General features: G+C 32.0%; 1 protein-coding gene and 1 long non-coding RNA gene across 2 annotated transcripts; both read right to left on the bottom strand.

The window, feature by feature from the left end:
• Positions 1 to 6,950: 6,950 nt before the first annotated feature.
• Positions 6,951 to 18,324, bottom strand: LOC102580539 (50S ribosomal protein L3-2, chloroplastic-like). The gene is made up of 5 exons (XM_006337902.2): positions 17,860 to 18,324; positions 17,213 to 17,422; positions 14,779 to 14,883; positions 8,353 to 8,466; positions 6,951 to 7,421 (listed from the first exon to the last, which is right to left on the bottom strand). The coding sequence occupies exons 1-5, from the start codon at positions 18,172 to 18,174 to the stop codon at positions 7,248 to 7,250; spliced, it is 918 nt and encodes a 305-aa protein (XP_006337964.1). The 5' UTR covers positions 18,175 to 18,324; the 3' UTR covers positions 6,951 to 7,247.
• A 2,570-nt stretch (positions 18,325 to 20,894) lies between these two features.
• On the bottom strand, positions 20,895 to 21,986 carry LOC107060860 (uncharacterized). Its single transcript, XR_001473581.1, has 2 exons — positions 21,625 to 21,986; positions 20,895 to 21,139 (listed from the first exon to the last, which is right to left on the bottom strand). It is a non-coding gene; the product is annotated as an uncharacterized lncRNA (long non-coding RNA).
• Positions 21,987 to 23,781: the final 1,795 nt, after the last annotated feature.

The raw sequence follows: 23,781 nt of genomic DNA, 5'->3' as shown, positions 1-23,781 counted from the left end.
ATAAGGTCCAAACACCTTAAGCCTTAGCCAAAAAAAAAAAGGCGGACTGAAGCGATATTGGCGTTTTGCCAAATGTGTTTGGCGATTTCAACTAACGTCGCCAAGTGAGACACGAATCTAATTTTCGGGAAAAATTTTGAGAAACTATAAATAACCCAAAAGAGAGAAAAAGAGGGTGTGCAAAAATTGAGAGAAAAAGTCTGAACATTCTAGAGAGAAACATTTTCCATTGAGTGAAAACACTTTTAGTTTTGGGGTTCTTAGATTTGTGAACTTGAATTTGGTAATTTGAGGTTGAATTTGAAGTGGTTTTGCTCTTAAGTGCTCAATTTTATGATACTCATAGCTAATTTCATGCAATGTATAATTTATTTACACTTTGCAATGTGTGGCTAAAATCCCAAACTTTTGAGGTATGATTATAGGGTTGGGTGTTGATTTACTTTAGTGGGTTTGTTAGATTGCTCTATTTTATAGTTGTTAATCATAGATTTGACTGATTGCCGAGTGATCAATTCATAAACTAAGTTGGCCACCTTAATTTTAGTTTTAATCTAGCATTGGTGCTTGAAAGAGACCAATATAGGTGGATAATCTATTCAATAAAAATAATTTAGTGTACTTGATTGCAAATCTAAGTTTTTGGGTTGTTTAGAATGACATGTAGATGAGACCGAGAGGAGATTTTATGCAATGATGCTTTGAGATCGAAAGAAGATTAGCATCATTTATGATGAACTAGCTTATCTGTGATTAATTAGTTTTAACGAGCAATTATGTAATACCCCAATTGAAATCAACATTTGATCCCCCACACCCCTAGAGTCGATTAGTTTCCGTGAATATGCACTTATTTCAATATTGTTAATTGTGTGTGTTTGAATTAGTGTTGCTAAAGTTGGTGGAATTCTCCACCCATTTGCTATTTCAACTTCATTAAAATTAATTGCTAGTTAACTCTCTAATTAAATTCTTAATTGTACACCATTCCCTTTGTTATTCGATCCTGTCTCTTTGTTGGGTATTTTATTGATGACCGTTGTCCCTTGTTAGTGATTTTAAAGAGGATATTTGAGTGTTATCATTGAGTTAATGGATTGGTTTCACGCCATGGTAGCTACAGGACAAGCTTGATCAAACTTGGTAATTCGTTTATATACACAACTTACACTATTTATTAAATTTGTTACGCATTTTTAGTTCTCATTAAAGACATTAATTTTACACATTAATACTACATGATTTACAGTAAGTAGATGTGATCATGTATTACTTGTGAAAAAAATGCAAGCATGAATCAGAAAGTCAAAAAAGAGTTACCACAACTGACTCTTATTTCATTCAATGGGTTGATCAAATTCACGATGTCTTGGAGAAAAGCAAGAAAAACAACAGTTTTATAACGCCGGACCATGAAGTTGCTCAATACATTAGAGGATACAAGATACTTGTTAATAATCCATGGAATAAAGTTGACTTTGTTTGCATTCATGTCAATGTTTCTCAAAAATATCACTGGATTATGATTGTTTACTCCATACAGAGTAGGTGTCTTTATGTTTTTAATTCGTTAGTGAAAGTGGGTCCGCTCACAATAAAATTGTTGAGCAAGTGGTGCAAAAACTTTCACACATTATTCCTATGTTCTTAATGAGTACCGAATTTTATGAAAAAAGAAATGATATTGACGGGAAGAATTTGAAAGAACATGTAGACTATGCTCTTATTGATCCTTTGGAATACATGGTTCGTGATAGCATTCCACAATAGTTGGAAGGCTCAAAGTAAGTAATTTTTGCTTATGTTAATATTTATTTTTTGGTTAATTATTATTTAATCGTTATTTTTATATTTTTTTTAAAAATATTGTAGTGATTGTGGATTATTACTTGTCTATATGATGAGAGTTTTTTCCAAGGCAAAAACGACATCACAATGTCATATTTTGATTCAACATTATTTCATACGAGATTTGTTGTCTTGCTTTGGAATTATGCCAAGAAAAAGATAGATGATGGTGCTATTAGTGAAAGTGAAGTCACTGGTAAAATCACGAGCAAGTTTGGTGGACCGAGCATTACGAAAAGGTGAGAAAAAAGTTATGAAAGGTTCAAACAAGTGTTTAGAAGATTATTGTTGAACATTCAAATTTTCAACATGGTTTTGTTATGCAGTTTGGTTTAAAATTTATGTTATGTTTTTTTGGTTATCAGTTGGTTAACCGTACAAATACCAAAATGTTTTTGTTATAATAGTAACTATTTTATTAGTATTACTTTATGGAAGCCCTTATTTTATACCGTTGGTAACTATTTTAATGTTATTTGATATTAAATTAACAAAATATTGTGTATATTATTATCATTGCACAAGTTAAATTTTAGATCATTAATTTTCGTTAATTGTTATAAACTTATGTTTCATAGTTAACCTCGTAGTAAGGGGCTAAAGATTAATTCAGCATATGTTAACCTTACTAAAATCTCAACATATACCATATAATCTACAAATTAAAATACCATATAGTATACCAATATGGTATCATATACAACGTAATCAAGTTGACCGTCATAATAAATAAACATATACCATATATATTCTATAAATTAAAGAATTATATAGTAGACGAACATGGTGCCCTTTTTAAAAACAACATAAATAAAATCAAACGGGTACCATATCATATTTTATTCCAATATTGTATCATTTAAGTTACCAACTATTCTTATGATAAGTAGAACCAAATAAAACATTATACTATATAAGATATCAACATAGTATCATTAAATACATTAATTTTTATTCTTATATGAATAACCAAACTGGCAACATAATATAAATATGCTACCATTGATATAATATATTACACCAACTTAAGTATCACTTAATATAATCGTATTTGGTGAAACAAATACAATCAAGTAGTTACCATATATTTTAATAACTTATAACATATATCATAACTTTAATTCATATAATACATAAATATTCTATAAATCATAATGGTCACCATCTAATATACCAACTCCGTTTAATAATAAAAAATTATTCAATGGTAAAAAAAGCACCACTCTTCAATAATGTTGCATATCGTTTATAACCAAACATAATAATATGAAAAAAATGATTATTGAAACGTCTATAAACGCCAATCAACAACAAACTTTGTTCTCCTGAGAATATTTGGTACAAGTTTTCTTGTTGTGACCTCTGTACCACATTTACTACAAGTCACTTTAGATCTCTTGAATTTAACCTCTTTAAATTTCTTTTTACGGTCGTAGCTTGCTGGTCTCCCTGGTTATATCTTCCAACACATGCTCTGAAATTTCTCAGTTGCTTTCGCAAGGCAAAGGCTCAATCGATATTGCATAAGCATATTGAAATTTTTTATTGTTGTAACATGATGAGCAGTATTCCTGACCTTTGTTTCTGTATCTTATAGTAGAAATAGTATGACTACATGAAATTTCGTTGTGTTGAAATCTGCCACAACTATACACTCGAGTGCATAGACAAACACTAAACCTTTAAGCACCATGCGTAATTGTATGAAGGAAATATGTCGACGCACGTAGCTTCATTCATTCAAACACATGGTTAGTTTATATATATAAAACATCACCAATTACATAAACAAAATAATGCATAGTAACCGTCATATGATTTGACAAAGTTTTATTGTCCTTCAATATTTGGTTGTACTGTGTGGTTATAGTTGTTCTAGTTGTCCTCCCCTATTCATTATGTTTCTCGTTTCAAGTTTCAATTATTTTACGCATATATTCCAATAATAGCACCACTGGTAATTTTCTTGCAGCTCGAATAACATTATTTATGGACTCTGCGATATTACTAGTTAGTGTTCATGTCCTCTTTATTGTTGCATGACATCTGGACCATTTATGGAAATCTGCCTTGATCAAGTATGCACAAAATTTTGGACTTATTTCATTCAGCCTTTCCATAAGTTCTTCAAACTCTTATACAATATGTTTTTGCCATACTGATGATAAATCATGCATAATGTGTAAATTTCAGATGAACTGCTGCAACCGCATTTCATATAATTTTATTTCTGTCCGAAACAAAGCACATATTTTCTCTATCACCAAATGCATTCTTAAAACACTCAAAGAACCAAGACCATGGTTTATCATTTTCTGAATCAACAATATCATATGCAAATGACAAAATACTACCTACAAATATACATAATTGTTACTATAAACATAACAAATATATGTTACATATTAAATAATAGTTTGAACATACCTCCCGGATCCAATGTACTAGTTATCAACATGGTACCTTCATAAGTTGATTTTAAATGTGTGCCATCAACTACCGCTATCGTCTGACAATACTCTCATCCTCTGACGATGGCATCTAGTGTGGTAAACGAATATAAAAACGATTCTCCTCTATCTTTTTAAAGTTACCAATTGTTCCTGAATATGTTTTTTCCAAGATATACAAATATATTGGAATTTTTTCATATGATTCTGCAGGGTCACCTCTCAGAAGCTTGAAAGCTCTCTACTTACCTCTCTAGGCTTGCATATATGTCAATGAAATTTTATGTGCCCTTTTCATGTCCGTTTGTATGCCCTTTGGTGTATAAATGGTTTTTGTATCATCATACTTTTCCACTAACATTGCACCAAGCACACCAGTAGTAGATTGCCTCTTTGAACAAAGTCTATCCTTCTCTGGACATGTGTGGGTGTCGCAGATTTTCTAACTTTGAATAATTTAGATTTATTCAAACATGACGATTTAAAAATTCATGAACAAGCATCGGTAGGAAATTTTAGACAATAACTGTGTATGAAAAATATCGTCAATAGGACAAAAAATTGTACAAAATTATAGATAAATTTGATTATTTTTAATAAGTCTAATCTGGTAGTACTAACAACAATGAAACGAAACTCCCTCAAAAGTGCATACCTCTGCATCACTTCGGATAGTATGTGCTTGTCTATGTAAATCTGACTTTCCACCACAACATCATTTGAGGGTCATTGATTATTTCATATCCTTTGTTTTCTACATTATAATCATCTACAATTGGATCCATACCCCTCAAACATATTGCATTCGACGTTACAAACGCTTGCCTTGAATTTGTTTGCATAGTCGTCTAGTAAATGTTTTGGGTACCAATTTGGTATTCAATGGTTTCCATAGTTCTATTTCACATGTTACACATAATGGATATTTTAAAAAGATATCTGAATTCACTCTTTTCTGATCTAAATGGACTTGTACCCCCATATACTTATGAATGCTCATCGGGAGGCATCGATCACTCACAAAATATTTTATTACCAACTCAAATATTGTTGTGTCGATTCCTAATTGGAAAGCAATAGTCTTAATTAAGCCATCATATTTTGTGGTTGCATCATATATCACTCCTTCAATTTTGAAATTCACATATATTCCTGCGTCAGAGGTTCATAAATAGTTACACAGAAATAACACCACAAATAGAATTACAGTGGTATAATTTATGATACAGGATGGTTTAATTAAGCTATTGGTTTAAATGATGTGCAGGATTGATATAAATATTGGTATAAATTATACTATAGAATGATATAAGTTTATTGTTTTTCTTATTACAAGTTAAACTGAGCAATTATTATGGTGTATATTAGCGTTACAAATTTATTTACAGTTCAAAATGATATACATTGTATAATATACACCATCATTTGCATCACAAAACAGCCTAATAATATCAATTAACAAACAAACCACTATCATATAACAAACATTACCAATTTATCATGCTTAATCAAAATAATTTATTAAATTCATTTATATTTGTTGTTAAATTTTGTTTTCATTATATAAATAATACCATCATATACAAGCAAAATTATACTATTGTTGAATTACTTTTTAACCGAATAACACAAATAAAATTTGTCCAGTTACTATGCAAAAAAAAATTAAAAATGTTTTTTTTTTAATTTTAAGAGCAGGCGCGAACTTCCATGCGCCTTACAAGGCGCAACCGTTGTGCGTCTTACAAGACGCTGACAGCGTGCGCCTTGTAAAACGCATAGAAGTTTGCGCCTTACTCATTTTGACCTGATTTACACGGCGTTAATTTGAACGTAAAAATATTGTCCTTTTGGTTCTCAACTCAATTTTGTTACCCTTTTGAAATTTTTAGCCAATTTTCTTGCCCTTTTGGCTCCGAACTCTTAAGTTTTTTGCCCTTCGATTATCTCTTGATGAATCTTCGCCACCAAGTTGAACTTCATTCTTCATATCTTTGATAAATTTGTACCAAATTAATTTGACCATTTCTCTTTGGTGAATCTTATATATTGCCTTAAACTTTCTTTTCATCAAAATGAACATGTGTTTGACTATTATGACATAAGAAATGTTGAAGAATATATCTATGATCTTTATCAAAGTAATAATCATAAATTGTCACATCACCTATTTTATGCCATCTCTTTACAACATGATTGATGAAGAAAATGAAGGAAATTTTTTAAAAAGAGAAGATATATTGATAGAAAAAGAAAGGTTATTTATAGATTGATTAATCATGAAAAACTAGGTTGAAGAAAGTTGAGGAGACATAATATCTAAGTAGAGAACACAAATAGATAGAGATTTGTTTTATAACTTATGAAACATTATTAGATATAATAATTTATTATATAATTATTTAATGAAAAAAGCGATGAATAAAATTCAAAAGAAAGAAGAGAAAAAATATAAATATGAATGGTGGTAATGTCACATCACCTTGTCAATCACTGTACCTTAAATATATAGATTTAACGTCGGACACTTGCTAAAGCTCCAACCCAAGCCTATTGTCAATCACTGTACCTTCTCAAAAACACTTCCTCTGAGAAACATACACAACTTTTAAAAATATGGAAAGCTTTGTTTAATATTCTCCTCCTGTCACATTTGTTTTATTATCTCTTGTCATATCGATAGAACATAATAAGATTGTGTCAACACAACCCCCTTCAACGAGGCATGGTCTAACAACATCTCATTCTATTTCTATTCAATCAGTAGCTAAATTTTCTAGTACATTTCAAAATTACTAGCAAAAAATGACATTAGCCATAAATGCCAAACACAATTACAAATGAATTCCTTCTCAACACACCCCAGCCCAAGCGAAGCCACTGCACTGCTTTTTAAGAAAATACATAGGAAAAAGAAAACCCCATAGCTCATAGCCAGGTTGCCTACAACTAATCGGCAGCCATAAAAGGGTCTGTATCACCCAGATCAGCCATTAATGGTTCCAAGTCTGCTACATCTTCATCTTCTTGGGCAAAGTAAGTGGGAAATGGAAGCGTTAATATATCTGGTTTCTTGTACACAGAATCTTTGATGAACACAAAGTTACCTTCGGCTCCTGGAACCTGTAAAGGAACATTTTAATAACAGGCTTGAGTTATCAACCAAAAGAACTGGCATCATACTAAAGAAACTTCTTTACAAGATCAAAATAGTTTTGTTACAGTCCCATGTAAGGGATCGAAATCACGCTTTTCTCCAAATTCACAGTTCCAAGAAGGTGAAGTAAACCGCACTAGTTGTCATGTAACTGCATACTCTTTCAGTTTTTTTGATAGGTAACTAATATTAATTAGAAAGCACATGGGAGAGGTCAAATTTTTTTTATAAGGTTAATTTCACTAATAAAGTACCTAGAGGACTCAAAACAACAGCACAGGGGAGAGGTTCATTATGTTGATTGCCAACGGTAAGTATCAACTCCGGAGTAATTCACAATTCGCACCCCTAATGTATGCTCTCTTTTGTGACTTACACCTTATCCTATCATTTTTAATGATTTACACCCTAATCTCCTTAGGGGTCGTTTGGTAGAGTGTATTAGTAAAAATATGCATGCATTAACTTTGTGTATTAGTAGTTCCTTGTTTGGTATACCTTTTTTTTTTTTTTGATGATAAAGGAAACCTGCAGCCGCTACCCTTTGGGTACGCACAGGGTAAAAACTCGCTCCTATGCAATAGCTCACAAACCACATAGGAGAGGTAACCCGCACTAGGCAAGCCCGATGTAAGTCATTAGAAATTATAGGATAAGGTGTAAGTCATAAAAAAACGCATACATTAGGGGTGCAAATCGCAAATTACTCATCAATTCTGCCTCTCTCCTTTTTTGGTAAGATACAATTCTTTTTTAGTCAAGACGAGTTTGAATGCATAGAATTTCATATGAGAGATTGCACAAAAGGAGAATTGTATTTAAACTAATACACTGATAAGTTTCATATCCACTTGTTTCAAGTTTAGAAAGAAACAAAGAGGATATTCAAAATCTTGCCTGGCCTTTGACCCACATCAAGTTTCTTGCAGGATCAATCTTGTAGACCCAAACATTTTTAACAGTTCGTTGCACTCCACCCATGCGCCCAGGCATCTTTTTCCCTTTAAATACCTATTAAGGAGAAAAAAAAAACAAATGTAAGAGGAAGCTTGTAACATTAACTAGATTACCCAATGGCATTTTCCAAAAGCAAATGATCGTTTAATTCAGATCACATGCTCAGCCGAATCAGTTAATCATAGAAACTTTGGGTGACTATCAAATGCAACTTCAGCAATGCAAGTTATCTGCCCCAGATGAGAGGTTAAAGCTCCCAACTACTTTAGAATGTCACAGGCTATTGTCTATACTATAGACCACAAGGAGTCAAACTCAATGACATGATGGAGGATTGCATTAGCATACTTCTAGAAGTGGCCCATAGTGTATTAGAAGTTATCTGGCAAAGAAATTCATAGAAACAAGAAATAATTGTTACTCCATAAGAATGGATGTTTTTTTGTAAACTCAATCTGCCCCAAAAAAGTGTGTGAGGGGTGGGGTGGGGTGGGGGTTTCAAAATTCTGTAATACCATGTAAGTTCAAATTTATTGTAACACACCCTTGATGTATAAAACTCAACTCTTGATTGAAACAAGCCCCATATCTGGTATTAATAACTCACCACACAGCTATTTTCATGGAAGTTTCAATAGTCCCCACAAAAATCTCAGCAAATGAACTTTGTCCACGACATTGTGGATGAGCATGTTTTGGCACTTGTAAGCGGTAAATTTAGTTTCTTATTAGTTGTTTTTCTGTTTCTCCATAATTTTATAGTTGGAAAGCAATCAGAATTGGAAGGGTGAGATCAAAATGACAAATAGAAGATGAAGGATTTAACAGCTCACGAGAATAAACAGAGAAGTCCTTATCAAAAAGAAAATAGGGAAAAATAGTATTCAAATTTCATTTTTGTGCAATTAACATGAGTTCACCTGGCCTCAGTGAGATAAGCCGCATAACCTACTTGAAGCATCTATAATGCAGCTTTTTGACATGAGTTAAAAGTTCTTATATTGAGTAGTCGCTACTTCCACTACTGAATGATTTATGCAGTCAATACACACAATTCGATCCAATCCATTTCAATAAACAAGACGTGTCTAGGAGGTCAAATGTGCAATACCAAGTGTTTTCCAAAAGAAAAGCAGCATAGTAACTACAAATTATGAACCAGGGGAGTATGACAAACAACAGAAGTCTAGAAGAGAAATAAAATGGAAATGTCTTCTTTTTTTTAATCAAGTAAAAGTATTTCCATTATAAACATGGCCAGAAATCTGACCATATATACAAGGGGTATACCAAAAAGTAAAGAATCTACAAAAGGACACGATTCTCTACAAACTCCACCCAACCATCTATACAAAAAGGAACTTTATGGGTGCACCAAAAGAAAATAAGGGGTTGGAAACTACTCCTCAACGGAGTAAAACTCGACTCTACACCCTTAGAAGCTCTCCTATTTCTCTCCCTCCATACAACCCACATCAATGCAAGAGGAACCACATTCCAATATCAATGTCTTCTCCTCCTCCTCACACTCTTCCAACATAACATCAATTCTTTCACAGTTATTTGGCATTGCCCAAGAAATTTTAAACCACAAACATATTAGCCACAATGTAGGTAGCAATGTAGAAGAAGATGATCCACCTCCTTGCCTGTCTTCTTGCACATGAAACACCAGTTGACAAAAACAATCCTCTTTCTAAGGTTTCCACAGTCAAAATCACCCATCTAGTAGCTAGCCAAGTGATAAAAAAGACACCTACCTCGACACCAGTATAACTAATTAGAGAGGACCCTCGACCTTTTATAAAAATTAAGAATTTATGAAGCACAAACGTATGGTTTCTTGTAAAGTTCTTTTCAATCTGTCTGACTGAGATGTCCATATTTCAAAAGGATAATGTTTCTTCCTTTTGGTGATTCCAAGTCTTGACAATAAATAATTAGTTAGAGAGGACTCAAAACCAGATCTGACATTCACTCACACCAATTAAGATTTGAAAACACAATCATGTTGACCCCACGAAAAATATAGAATGTTCAGCAGATACTATCGTGGGGTGACATTCAGAAGACTTTAAATTGCTATTTCTAAATAGTAGGTGCAAGGGGTAGAATCTTCAATTGTGTTGGTGTTGGAAAGGCGAGTTGTTTATAAAACTATAGCTCCAAGATTTTTCCATCTGTCTACATCTCCAAGTTTACTTCATTTTGTAATTTCCAACATTCTATGTGGCCACAGCTATTTCTCTTTATAGCACGATTCACCCTTACTCAATGGAAGTACATTCTTCTCTCAACAACCACAAAGGTGTTAGCTTGCTTCCACTGTTGGAGGTAGGCGAAAGGTCATGTAACTAAGGAGATTCAAGCGTTCAACTTTCCACCTCATTCATCAATCAAAAAGCATAAGGTTTAAGAAAATCACATAAACTAGGCATAGAAGAGGATGCTTCCTTATTCAATTAGGTATATCAAAAGCTGCAAAATCAAACTCGAAAGACTCAAAATTGAGAACCCAATATCAGTTGAGAAGGAGGGTCATTAAATATTGAACACCAATTTAGGTGAATAGATGATGAGGTTCATCTGTAGGGGTCCTTATCTGTAAGCAAAATTCATTTAAAAATTCCCCTTTCTACAATCAAAAGTTGGTTCAAAATTGGATTATACTTTGAGGAAGGTCCATCTCAAAATAATATGTAAACAACCTCTAGAACTAGGAAATCTCTTTAGACTGAATAACTGTTTTCTTGTTCTAAATGGGTGTAAGATTCCGTTGCTAATTGGAACATGCTCTATCCCAAAGAATTGATCTTATGAAATGAAAAGAACGATTGTCAATGAAGGTCACAATACGTACTTTTCAAACATAATCCCCAGCATAAGAGAATTCCACATGTGACTCCTCATTAAACCCCACTAAGGACTTGGCGTTTTCTGTCTCACTTCAGCCCACTCCATTTACTGGGCCCGAAGATATTTCTCCTGAGACCTGGCCTAAATATCTTCTTTTAGTAAAGTAAGCTACATGGTCCCCACCCTTCCAGATTGACGCATGTGGGTCATCACATGTCACCATAGCTTTTTTCCTAACTGTGCCTCGTCAGTATCGCTCCTCCTTATACCCAGTGGATTTTTTTCAACTATCCATTGGGTAAAAGAATTTGTCAAAGCTTCCTCTCCAAAGGCTATTCTCATCGGAACCTCTGTCCAAAGTTGCATCGTGAACAAGACACCTTCGTTTTTTACCGTTACCTCCTTCAGAATGTTGGTCCCATCCCCGCGAACTTTGATCCTAGCCCATTTGATGTGATTTCGCAACATGGTTTTTCCTCTGTTTCAGCCCAGCCTCTGCAGTGTTCTCCGATGATCTTAAAAGTTTTCTTGGATCAAAGTTGGAGAGGGAAGCCGACGATCCCATGTCGTTTTGGGTCTATTCATTAAATCAGATGTTCCTACAGAGGGATTCCACCATCGAAGCTTTACTGGGGGCTGTCATTCAGATCCAGTCTCCTACCATGACTTGCTCTGCTATGAGCTTCGATGAGAACTCAAATAAAGAGTCCATTCCCCATTTCGCATATGTTTAATCCATGAGCTTGTTTCCAATGATTGCTAGCGCACCTTCTAATTTCAGAGAGATTGCAGAAGCATTAAAGGCTCCCACAAAACTCCACTTTAAAATCTCAATTTGGTCTATTTGGGAGTCTTTAATGATGATGATTCGTCCACTTTTGATTGCATAGTTTGTTTCTATTTCTACCCCATTTCTATTCTCCCATTTAAGACTCCTGACTACCTCTGCATACGGAATATATTGCTATCAGATAGCCTAATTCCTCGATGTTATTCCTCATATTGTGGTTACTGATGAACGTGGCCACCTTTTCTACAATATCCACCCATCCAGAATTACTCAACAATTTTGGAATGATAAAAATTGATGTCCTTCCCCTCACATTTATCAGACTGATTGTAACGTCCAAACTTGTGTTAAAGTTACATGCTATGGAAATCTCCGCCAGTGTCTCAGTATTCCTCCATCTTCTAACAATGTTTACTTTCATTTTGGATGCTTCTTTTATGATTTGCACTATCCATTCCATCGATCTTTTGTTGAAGGAGGTCCTGGTGATGGCATTTCTACTCCTCTCAGTCCACTCATACCACACTCCTGTTGTTCCTGAGACTTTCTCAAGGTCATACGATTTGAATCCTACTGCAAAGTATATGGTGTTCTCCATTTTTTCATGGGGGAGAAAGAAGAAAGAGAGGAGAAAGAAAGTTTAGGATTCCGGCGATCAAAAGGACCACCAGAGGTGGTGAGAGAGGTTGGCATAGGGAATTTTAAATTTTATTGGGATACGTGCCTGGGAACATTTTTTACCAATTATTCTTTTTACCAAAAAGGTTACTTTGTCAAAGACATCTTGAAGCGCATGAAATTTGACCGCTCCAAGTTAAGAAGTTATAGCACATTGGAAGAGTATAACCATGGAAATCTTAGCGTGTGTTCAAACAAAAGTTTATAGGAACTTTCTGGATGTGAAAATGTTTACGCTCCAACACCTCAAAATTCTAGTTCTTACTCTACCATGAATAGGGGTGTTCACGGGTCAGTTTGGATCAGTTATTGGTCAAAACCATAACCAAACCAACTTAATCGGTTTTAAAATTATCAAAACCAAACCAAACCAAATATAATATACATTTTTTGGTTTGGTGGTTATCAGTTTCGGTTTGGTTTGGTTCGGTTATTAACCATACACAAAAATAAAAGAAATAATTCATTCAAAATGTGAAAAAAGTAACAACAATCCATTCAAAACGAAAAATAGTTAGAATGACTTAAATTACTGAACTTTCGATCACTAAATTTACTATCAATAAAGCTTTAAAGTTCTCTATATTGACCTAAAAGGAAAAGACAATAACATTTTCAGTCCCATAAAGAATTATCATAGACACTCATATACATGAAATCAATAAAATAAATGTTTTCATCTTGGGAATTTTTTGCTTTCAATAAGTAAATTATAAAGAAATTTTAATGAAAAATATATATAAGATCTTTAAATTGTTTATAAAAATAATATATTAAGTATGTATAATAATAAAAATATATGTATATAATTCATCGGTTCGGTTCGGTTATTTCTTCGATTTTTACGAATAAAACCATAACCAAACCAAATACTATCGGTTTTCAAAAATCTAAAACCAAACCAAACTAAATCCAAAAAAAAATCGGTTTTGTTTTATCGGTTTGGTTTGATTTTTCGATTTGGATCGGTTTTTATCCAAACCGTGAACACCCCTAACCATGAACAATGTTCGCCCCCCTCCCCCTGCTCACATTGATGTATCATCCATCAAACTCAAAATCAAGACTTCACCAATTTCATATTTTTATCAGAAATGGTAAAATTTAATTACATCAAAATCACCAAGATGGTACATAGATGTGTGTAATTACATAAACGAAGAACTTGGTTCCTTTATTGCACATGTAAGGAACTAAGGAAACATATCAACCTATCTGCATCCTTTACATAAAAATTTAACCAAAAATCCAAAGTTGATATACATTTTTTTACAACTAAAATTGACATACATTTATATTTGTACTTTAGAATGTTTTCCTTCTTACCTACAAAAATTCTCTGATTTCTTTCATTCCAGATCGGCCACCAAGTATCTGCTAGTATGGAAGACCATATAGCCATGACGTTCCTCCTCAATCCTCTCATGTGCCAGCTACTGATAAACTCTATTGACATGCTCCAATTAATGCCTAAGCTGCTGAAGAACATACTCCAGAGATTTCACCATGTTCATATCCCTCATTTTCATATTTATTTTTGTTGAATCATATCCCTCATCTTTGTATCACTAGTAAAAAACCACCAACCCCCATATTATCTAGAGCTATTTGCACTATCTTTTATCAATATTTACAAACTGTAAGCAGCCTATAAAACATTTAATAGTGACAACGTACTTTATTTTACATTGTGGAGGAAACAATAGAAAGGGAGGAGAAACACAACTAAGCTATGTTCAACAAGTTATTGCTAGAAGATTTTTTAAAACACTTCCACTGAAACATCATTTAGTTATTAGTTCACAATATCTACTTTTCCTTCAAATAAGTAGCCAACAATTGCAATTTGATAACAGATTCACTTATATATCATGTTTAAAACAATTAATATGATATACCAAGCATGCTATTAGCATATAAATAGTTATAAGGTAGACCAAATGAGGCGTGTGGAAAGTGCCAACATATTCAATTGTATAAATAAAACTCATGCACTATAGCTTACAGGAAAAAATAAAGGAAAAAGAGGAGGTAATACCTACCTTTCCTGGAGCATCTCTTTGCCCTGTAGAACCAATACTTCTATGGGATAATGAAGCACCATGTGATGCAGGCATACCTTTAAACCCCCATCTTTTCATTCCACCCTACACATATTGAAACTCCCAATCTTTAGTACAGTTCATAGAATTAGATATATCCACTGAGAAAATGATAATACTCAGAGTTCATTTTGCATAAAAAGAGGTGGAAAGTAGAAAGGTGGTGCAATTTTGTTCCACAAATAAAACAATCTCTCTCTTTCTACCATTAGCTAAGGCTTACAGAGTTCATATCCAATATATATAACAATAGCAAGCAATACTACTTCGAGACAAACTGCCAATGAACATAAGGAAATGTTCAATACGCAAAAAAATTGAAAAATCCAAGTTGTCTGTAGGTTGGTTTATGAAAAATTCAACAAAGTGCGAACACATGGTCTCAAAAGACAGTATGAGATCAAAATATGAGTAATCCTCATCAAAGAATATCACTAGTGCTCATTGTCCAAAGGTAGAAGTCAACACACCAGCTCCTAGCAACAATCACAAGCAGGGGTGTATATAAGGGGGTTCCCGGGTGCACGTGAACTCATGTTCCCCTCCCGAGATCATATATGGTAGTGTCATATTTTATAGTGCAGTGATTGAGTTCTTTCTTTAATCTTTCAAAATTTTCAAGTTTGTCAATTGATTCGAACTGATCTCAATACCTACGATATGGAATATACATATCCATTTTTTTTTGTAATAGTGCACCATCATCTCGAAATCCTAGATACGCCTCTGGCCACAAGGGTGTGGCCTAGTGGTCAATGAAATGGTTGAGAACTATGAAGTCTCTAGTTCAAATCCTAGTGGAGACAAAAAAAAAACACGAGGTGATTCATTCCATTTGTCCTAGCTTTGATGAACAGAGTTACCTGATACTTGTTGCCAGTGGGAGGTGGCATGTATCCCGTAGAATAAGTCGAGGTGCGCGAAAGCTGGCCCGAACACCACAGTCATTAACAAAAAAAGGTTTTTTGATGTATTACCGATTTTACCCATGATTGCATAACTCTACATGACAAAAACATTCATCACAATTTCACAATCATAACATACATACTACTTCTCACCATTTTGATTAATCCAATTACTTTTTTATAACCTAATTAGGATTAACCATGATTCTCTAATATTTTTTACATCAAAATCATTAGTTTATAATTATTAATTTAGAAAGCAACTTAGCTCCTGCTTGGCCATAGATTTTGGAGTACATTTTCAAAGAAAAATTGAAAACATTGTTTGATCATAAAATTTGGTCAAGTTTTGAAAATTTATCTTCAAAAAGATTCAAGTTCCAAAAATTGGCCTAGACTAGTTTTGGGGTGAATTTCACTTCCACTCACAAAACTTCAAAAAAAATCCAAAGTAAAATGCATGTCGAACACAACTTCAAATTCCAAAAACTCATTTTTCTCACGTTTCAACTAAATCTAAGGCCAAATGCGCTTAATCTCGGTCTGAAGCTAGACATCTTAATGAACTGTCTGAAGACATAATAATATTTGATCAAAGACGGTCAATAAGTTAAGGACAAATGAGTACTTTCATATGCATTTTCCACATCTATTTTTTACTTGTATGGATCTAAATTTGTTATTATTTAAGAAAGGTACCTAGTAAACAAATTATCTAAGAACTCTCTAGTTAACCAAAAAAATCACTTTCCGTTTCAATTTATTTTTGGTAAACACATTTTGTCATACTTCTCATAAATAATCCCTATCTGAACTTTGTGCAGTGCTTCATTGGACTACTTGGATAGAGACTGATTTCAAGGAGTACATATGACTCTAGATAGGTTCAAATTTCTACTAATTTCAGAAATGTAGTTGTGGTCCATAACAAACTTTGAGTATCTTCTGGATAAGACTAGAGTCGAGTGGTTGAGAGCCAATTTAATTTTAAGTAAGGGCAGCTTGTATATATTGATCATGAACATGAGAGTGGCACCTCTTTGTTGCCTTCTATTGATGAAATTCTAAGTACTTCCAGTGAAAACTTCAGTTTCTTTTGATAATTATGCCTTACTGTCTTCTGGAGTCCATACAACAATTAGCAATTCTACCTACTCCTTTAAATAGATATCTGGAAAGAAGCAGATGGCAGAGTCAAGAACCAATGACATGAAACCTTAACATTATACTAGCACAAAGGTATGAAAGGACTTCGAAGATGCCACGTACGAGAAGCCTTTTAGTCAAAACAGTAGAATCTAAACAGTCAAGAACAGGGGAGAAAATACTTCGCCAAGGGGAAAGCTGCTTATATAGAGCGTTAACCCTTTTTCCTTTTAATATCTTATAGTACGGTGAACATAACAGGTACAAAGAGCAATCAGTAAGACTAATCAAAGAATAAACACAACAAGATTACTCTTAACCTGAAAACCTTTCCCTCTTGTAATTCCAGCGACATCCACATACTGGCCCGGAACAAAATGTCGGACACTGATGCTTGTTCCAACTGGAAGAAGTGCATCTTCGGTAACAGGAAACTCCTTCAACTTTCTCTTCATGGGCACACCTTGTGCTCTAAAATGACCTACTTCAGGTTTTGTCAAATGCTTCTCCTTTTTGTGAGCACATCCAATCTAACTACCACCATAATAAAGTTCAAGTAAACCACAGGACAGCACATCACAATGAGTAATTCATAGTCCTCAAAGCCATTTATTTAAACAAGTTCTTTAATTTCTGCTTTTTGTCAATCAGTAAATAACTTATTCAACCAATATCAAGTGTAAAGGCCACAAAATTTTCCATTCTCAGGCTTGAAAACACGTTCACATGAACATGGTCCTCACAACTATTACTACCAAGCAATAATTACAAAAAATAACAGAATTCTTTCAATGATGCTTGTGAATTACGGGTGCAAATAAATTAGTGATGGTTGAAGATTAGCATATCTTACCCTAACAAAAAAATTCGTTTTCAGGGAATCCAACCAGCAAATCAGTTTTAAATTGCCCTTCTTATATTTTTACATTTTATAGGATAGGATAAAGATTCAGTGTTCAAGAAAAACCTGTAGTGCAGTGATGCCTTCTTTTTCGGGGATTTTGACCTGGGAAACAATGTTATCATCTAACCAAAGGATGGTGATGGGAACGCGTTCCCCCCATTTGTCCCATAGAGCTGTCATTCCACATTTGACGGCTATGGCTCCAGTACGCTTAGAGTTTGATCTCATAATTCCAGGTTTTCCTTCAATAATCCGAGTCCTTAGTTCCTCCACTTGGCTACTGCAAGCACTGAAGGTTCTGCACTGAGTTTCCGAAGCTGTGAAGGATAGAAGGATGCGGAGATGAGAAATGAGGCTTCTCGATGCGGCGGCTGCCATTGAGGAGCTCACTTCACCTCCCTCTCGATTGTCCTACACAAATTGATGAGTTGTTATTACTGGAAACTGCAAAGGAAGATGGAGAAGGACGAACAGGGCTTTGCCGATGCTCCTTTTTGCCGTAGGGTTTTAGACGTTAGACATTATTGGTATATTAATTTTATTTAAATTAAATAATAGATGGAAGATATATTATATAATATCATTGTTACGAATTTATAGGACTACAATATAAAATATCAAATAATGTGATATAATTATCAATTATTTAGAAATTATAACAATAAAAATTTATTAGAGTAATGAAAATAAAAATTATTAAGATTTGATTTTTATGTGTCGTATAGTGTATAAATATTATGTGTATATAATATTTTAACTCTCTTTTTTTTAAGAATATAATTTGACTGTTTTCATAATTTTATTCTTGTAAAAAATATTTTTGAAAAGCAAATAAATAAACAATGTAAAGAAAAGGTCTTAGAAAAAATTTCTAGCTTTAATACTTTTTATTCGTTCATTTTCCTTAGAAAAAGGTGTGACTATATTTCACTTATGATTCACACAAGATACATTTATAAGCAATATATTGTTAATAAGTAATTTCTTATTAAAAAAAACAGTTCTTTTGAATATGTGAGTTTCCACCATTCACATATTTCAGCTAATAAAATTAATATTCTTACGCAAGTGAGATATTAAAAAGTATAATGAAATTTCTCTAAAATAGCTACATACTTACATATTTACTAACATGCCATCTTAAAGTTGTCATTATTTGCTTTCAAAATAATCACTTTTTACAAATTTCAGATAACAAAATTTAAACAATATTCATAAGTGAAATTAAAGAGTAAGATATAATTTTGGACAATAGCATAAAATAATGTCAAAATTTTGGAATCACTTTTCGAAGAGAATTTTTTTTATATGTGTGGAGGAGTTTTATCTACATGGTAAATTCATGCTTTATAAAAGAGGTTACAATATAACTTTAAATCTTGACTTCCTTGAAAAATTTAACACACCACCTTCATTTTTATCACAAGAAAACTCAAACTCCCCCAACTCAAAAGGAATTACAACATGCTATATTGATTTGGTCATCATATATGCTTCATTTTGAAAAATGAAATTGAATACCTAATAAAAAAATTTCAAGTATTTCAAAATCTTGATTCATATTATAATATTTTACTGAAATACATGAAGTCTTCAAAGAATTAAAATAATAATAAAACAAAAAAATAAAAAAACATAAATAATATAATAAGAAAAAAAAAGTTTACGAATTCCCCTTTGAACAATGGCTTCCTTGAAAAAATGTAGCACACCACTTTCCTTTATTTTTATTACAAAATCAAGCTCCTACAACTAAAAAAAATTATGGGAGAAACTACAAAATTAAGGAACTATGTATTCCAAAATCTTAATTCATATTAAAATATTCTACTACAATACATGAAGTCTACAAAGGGTTAAAATTAAAATAAAACACAAAAATAAAAAATAAAATAAAAAGGCATAAATAAAATAATAACAAAAAAAAAGTCATTAATACCCCTTTGAACATTGGCTTCCTTGAAAAATGTAGCACACAATTTTCTTCATTTTTATTACAAGAAAAGCAAGCTCCTACAACTCAAATGAAATTAAAAGAGGAACTGCATATTTCAAAATCTTCTTTCATATTAAAATATTCTAATGCAATACATAAAGTCTTCAAAGAGTTAAAATCACAATAAAGCAAAAAACATAAAAAAACATAAAGAATATAATAACAAAAAAAAAGATTACGAATACCCCTTTGAACACTAGCTTCCTTGAAAAAATGTAGCACACCACTTTCCTTCATTTTTATCACAAGCACTACAACAAATTTGATTATTAGTGACAAAAAATAATTCGTCAGTCATTCGTCTCTAAAGCATGGGTCACTAAATGTATACAGAGACAATTTAGTGTTTTGTCACTAAATAGAAATATAATAACTACAAAAAAAAATTGTCCCTAAATGCTTCGTATTTTATGACAAATTTGTTCGTCATAAAAATTATTAAAATTTATAGGTAAAGATATATTTTTGTCACTAAATAGGTCATTATAGCCGACGAAAATGATGTGTCACTAACTATTTAGTTTAATTAGTGATGATGCAATTTGTCTCTAATATTTTATGTATTTCGTAGTCAAGCAAATAATATTTTGTCACTAAAAATTACTTTTTACATACATTTTTTTCATTGTCCCTAAAGGTAAAAATTAGTGACAACTTTATATTTAAATAATTTTGTAGTTGAAACAATCATGTCGTCACTAAAAATAATTCTTTTACCGACAAAATAAAATTGTCACTAAAAAATATTTTTGTCACGGAATGTCATACTTTAATGACGAAAATGTTATCGTCTTAAAAAATAATGTATTCATCACTAAAAAATGAGCTTTTGAAGATAAAATGTTTTGTCACTAATGACATTTAAACTTGTAGCAATACTATTTACCATTCGTATTAAGCTAGGTCTCCGTAAATTTAAAAATTTATTAAAATTATTAAATAATACAAATATATTAAACTTAATAGCATGAAGTAGTGCTTTTAATAATGAGCATCATACACTATACAAATTAAAATTAACAACATACTAAAAGAAGCAAGATAATAATAAAAAATTACACTGTCATTTATTAATTAAGAACATTTAAAATGACATTTATAGATAATAATAAAAAAAATTACACTGTCATATATTAATTAAGAACATCTAAAATGACATTCATGAGATAATATCTCAGCATTCCTCTTAAGGAAAAATGTATTAAGTAAAAATTATCCAACTTGAAAGTATAACTAAGATATACTAAATATTAACAAAACTAAGGCAGTAAAATAGAGGTTGCTTCTCAAAATACCATTGCAAAAACACTTCACTAGCCACTAGTCTTGATTTCCACCTTCCACAACCTGTCTAAAAGAAAAAAAATTGATTTCATATTTGATATATAGCCGTAAAAAAGAAAAATTACAGTTTTATTATGTACTAAACTTATGAAAGTACAAGTCATTAAAAATTTGTACAAATTGAGCAGGTGAAATTTTAATCCATATATTTGTAGCTCATTTCAGTTCAAATAATTTTTGAGCAAATTAATAACCCATCAATCTGTAACTCATCCCATCTTGATTTGTCTAAATTCAATCCAATTCATTCATTTGTCACCAGACATAAATTATATGATTATAATGTATTTTCTTGCTGAAATGAATATATCTAGCAAAAGCAGCCAAGAAGAAATAAAAGAAAACAAAAGACAGAAGCTAAAATCCTACGTAACTTTTACTTTAATTTGGACAACTTCGACTTGATTGTAATTATATGCATGAATAATATTCTAGCTTACGTGCTTTTTGTCTCTAAAACGAGATGATAATTGAAAAAGGGAGCGGACCTGGATGGATACAGATCCGTCTTTAACAAACTTTTAATTTCGCCGGAGTTCTGCTTTGCTCGCTGCTGCTGTTGGTGTTCACGCCGTCTCCGTAGTGCTGCTGCTTTTCCGGAGCTCTTCGCCGGTCGCAGCTGCTACTGGTTTCGCGTTCTCGCCGGTGGCTCGCGTCGTCGGAGCTGCTTGTTGTTTCGCCGGTAGCTGGCTGTTGCTTTCTCGCCGAGCTGCTGGCTTCGCCGGCTGGAGAGAAGAGAGAACAAAGAGGGAGAGAAGGAGAAGAGGAGAGGGGTGTCGACTGGTGGTCCTCCGCCTGCTGCTTCTCGCCAGAACGAGGGAAAATGGAGAGGAGAGGGCTGGGGCGCTTTGGAGAGAGGAGGAAGAATGAGAGTGAAAAAATTGGGTTGAGTTCTTTTTAGATTAAAATAAGAAAGAGTTAGGAGAAACGATCTCGTCCGTTGATTTAATAAGAGATGAAAGACTATAATTTGATCTAGAATTTAATTTAAGGATGAACGGATGAGATGAGAGTTGGAACGGATTTAGAATGACCAAAATTGCAATAAAATTGATTAGAATTGAGATGCAAGGATGACTATAATTGAAATACAATTGAAATTGAATAGGCTGGAATTGAAATGGATTAGAATCAAATAGGCTACAAATTAAATATTTTAGAGGAATTTTAAGGAGATGCTATCCAATTAAAATACTACATATATTAAAATAATTTTATATAATTAACATCACTTAAATTTTAAAACATTTGAGCAAAATAATTATTTCGAGTTCAACTATCGATAAATATAATAATTTAATAATAATGAAAATAATTTAATAATAATTACAATATTCTTTTTTATGAGTCGTGTATACTAAAATATATAATTTTTAGACACAATCGATTAAAATGTTAAACTCAAAATATTTTTTTAAAAAGATACTATTTAACCGAATAACACTTCCGAAGGTTGGTAAAAAATGTGGTGTCAACATCTACGTATGCAATTTTTGTCCGTATTTAAATGTATTTCTAGATTGTGCTAAAAACACCAAAATGAATATTAATAAAAATAACAAATAAAATTAATATTAACAAATGTAACGAATAAAATGAATGTCATGTAAAATGCAATTTAAAAAATAATGATTTAATTAAATTGAACATATTCAACCGATTGTGACAAAAGTAATGTAATCAAAATTAACTAATAAAAATACTAAAATTTTGAGAAATAAAGATAAGGATTGATAAACTTATTTAAAATTATATAAAAAAATGTATTTTGAACTATTGAATGAATAAAACTTAAAAGTTATGTAATTTTTAGAAAAATTGTTAGGACCAAAATTTGGATGTACAACAAATAACAATAATAATAATAATAATAATAATAATAATTTTATAAATTACGAATGTTAAAGTATATAATTATTTAGATAAAATTAAAGATAAATTCAAACATGTTATAAGAGAAATAGATTTTAAAATAGATATTTAATCAGATAGCAATTCGGAAAGGGTTATAGGTCAGTCAAAATTGGGTAGCAACAATCACAATAATTAAAAATTAAAAGACATATAAAAGATTATATTGATTATAAGATTTTTATTAGTGTCCCATAAATTGGAAATAACATATACTTTTTGAAAATTATGTAAAAGGTATTATAAATCTCACTAATTAACAACTTAAAATATCTAAACATCATATTAAATTTAATTGACTTTCTAAATTTTATTATTGTCACATAAATTGAGACAAAAAAAAACAGATATTGGGCACGTGCAAGCACAGACACTTATATCAAGTGCTCAAGCAGACAACATGTCAACATGCCTGGTTAAGCACTTTGAAGGTATTTTTTTTTTGCGGTTCTACCATTTTAATTTATTTGTCTTATTTTTTAAATTTTTTATACATTTAAAAATTTCATAAAAATACTATAAATCAGGATAATTAAAATATTTTTTTAAAAAATCATTATTATATGTTGTTAATTATTACGATTTAGTTTATTTTAAGCGATAAATGCAAATATATAGATTATTAAAAATGTATTTTTAATTATTGGAAATTTCTTTACTCTATGTGTCCCAACTTATGTGGCATGGATAGAATTTGAAAAGTCAAATTCAATTTTTATTTTTACCCTGAGTTT

The sequence above is a fragment of the Solanum tuberosum genome, unplaced genomic scaffold (genome assembly GCF_000226075.1).
Source record: "Solanum tuberosum cultivar DM 1-3 516 R44 unplaced genomic scaffold, SolTub_3.0 scf00001, whole genome shotgun sequence".
In the NCBI taxonomy this organism is placed as follows: domain Eukaryota; kingdom Viridiplantae; phylum Streptophyta; class Magnoliopsida; order Solanales; family Solanaceae; genus Solanum; species Solanum tuberosum.
The sequence above is the reverse complement of the archived record's forward strand: the minus strand, read 5'-3'. Positions and strand labels throughout refer to the sequence as shown.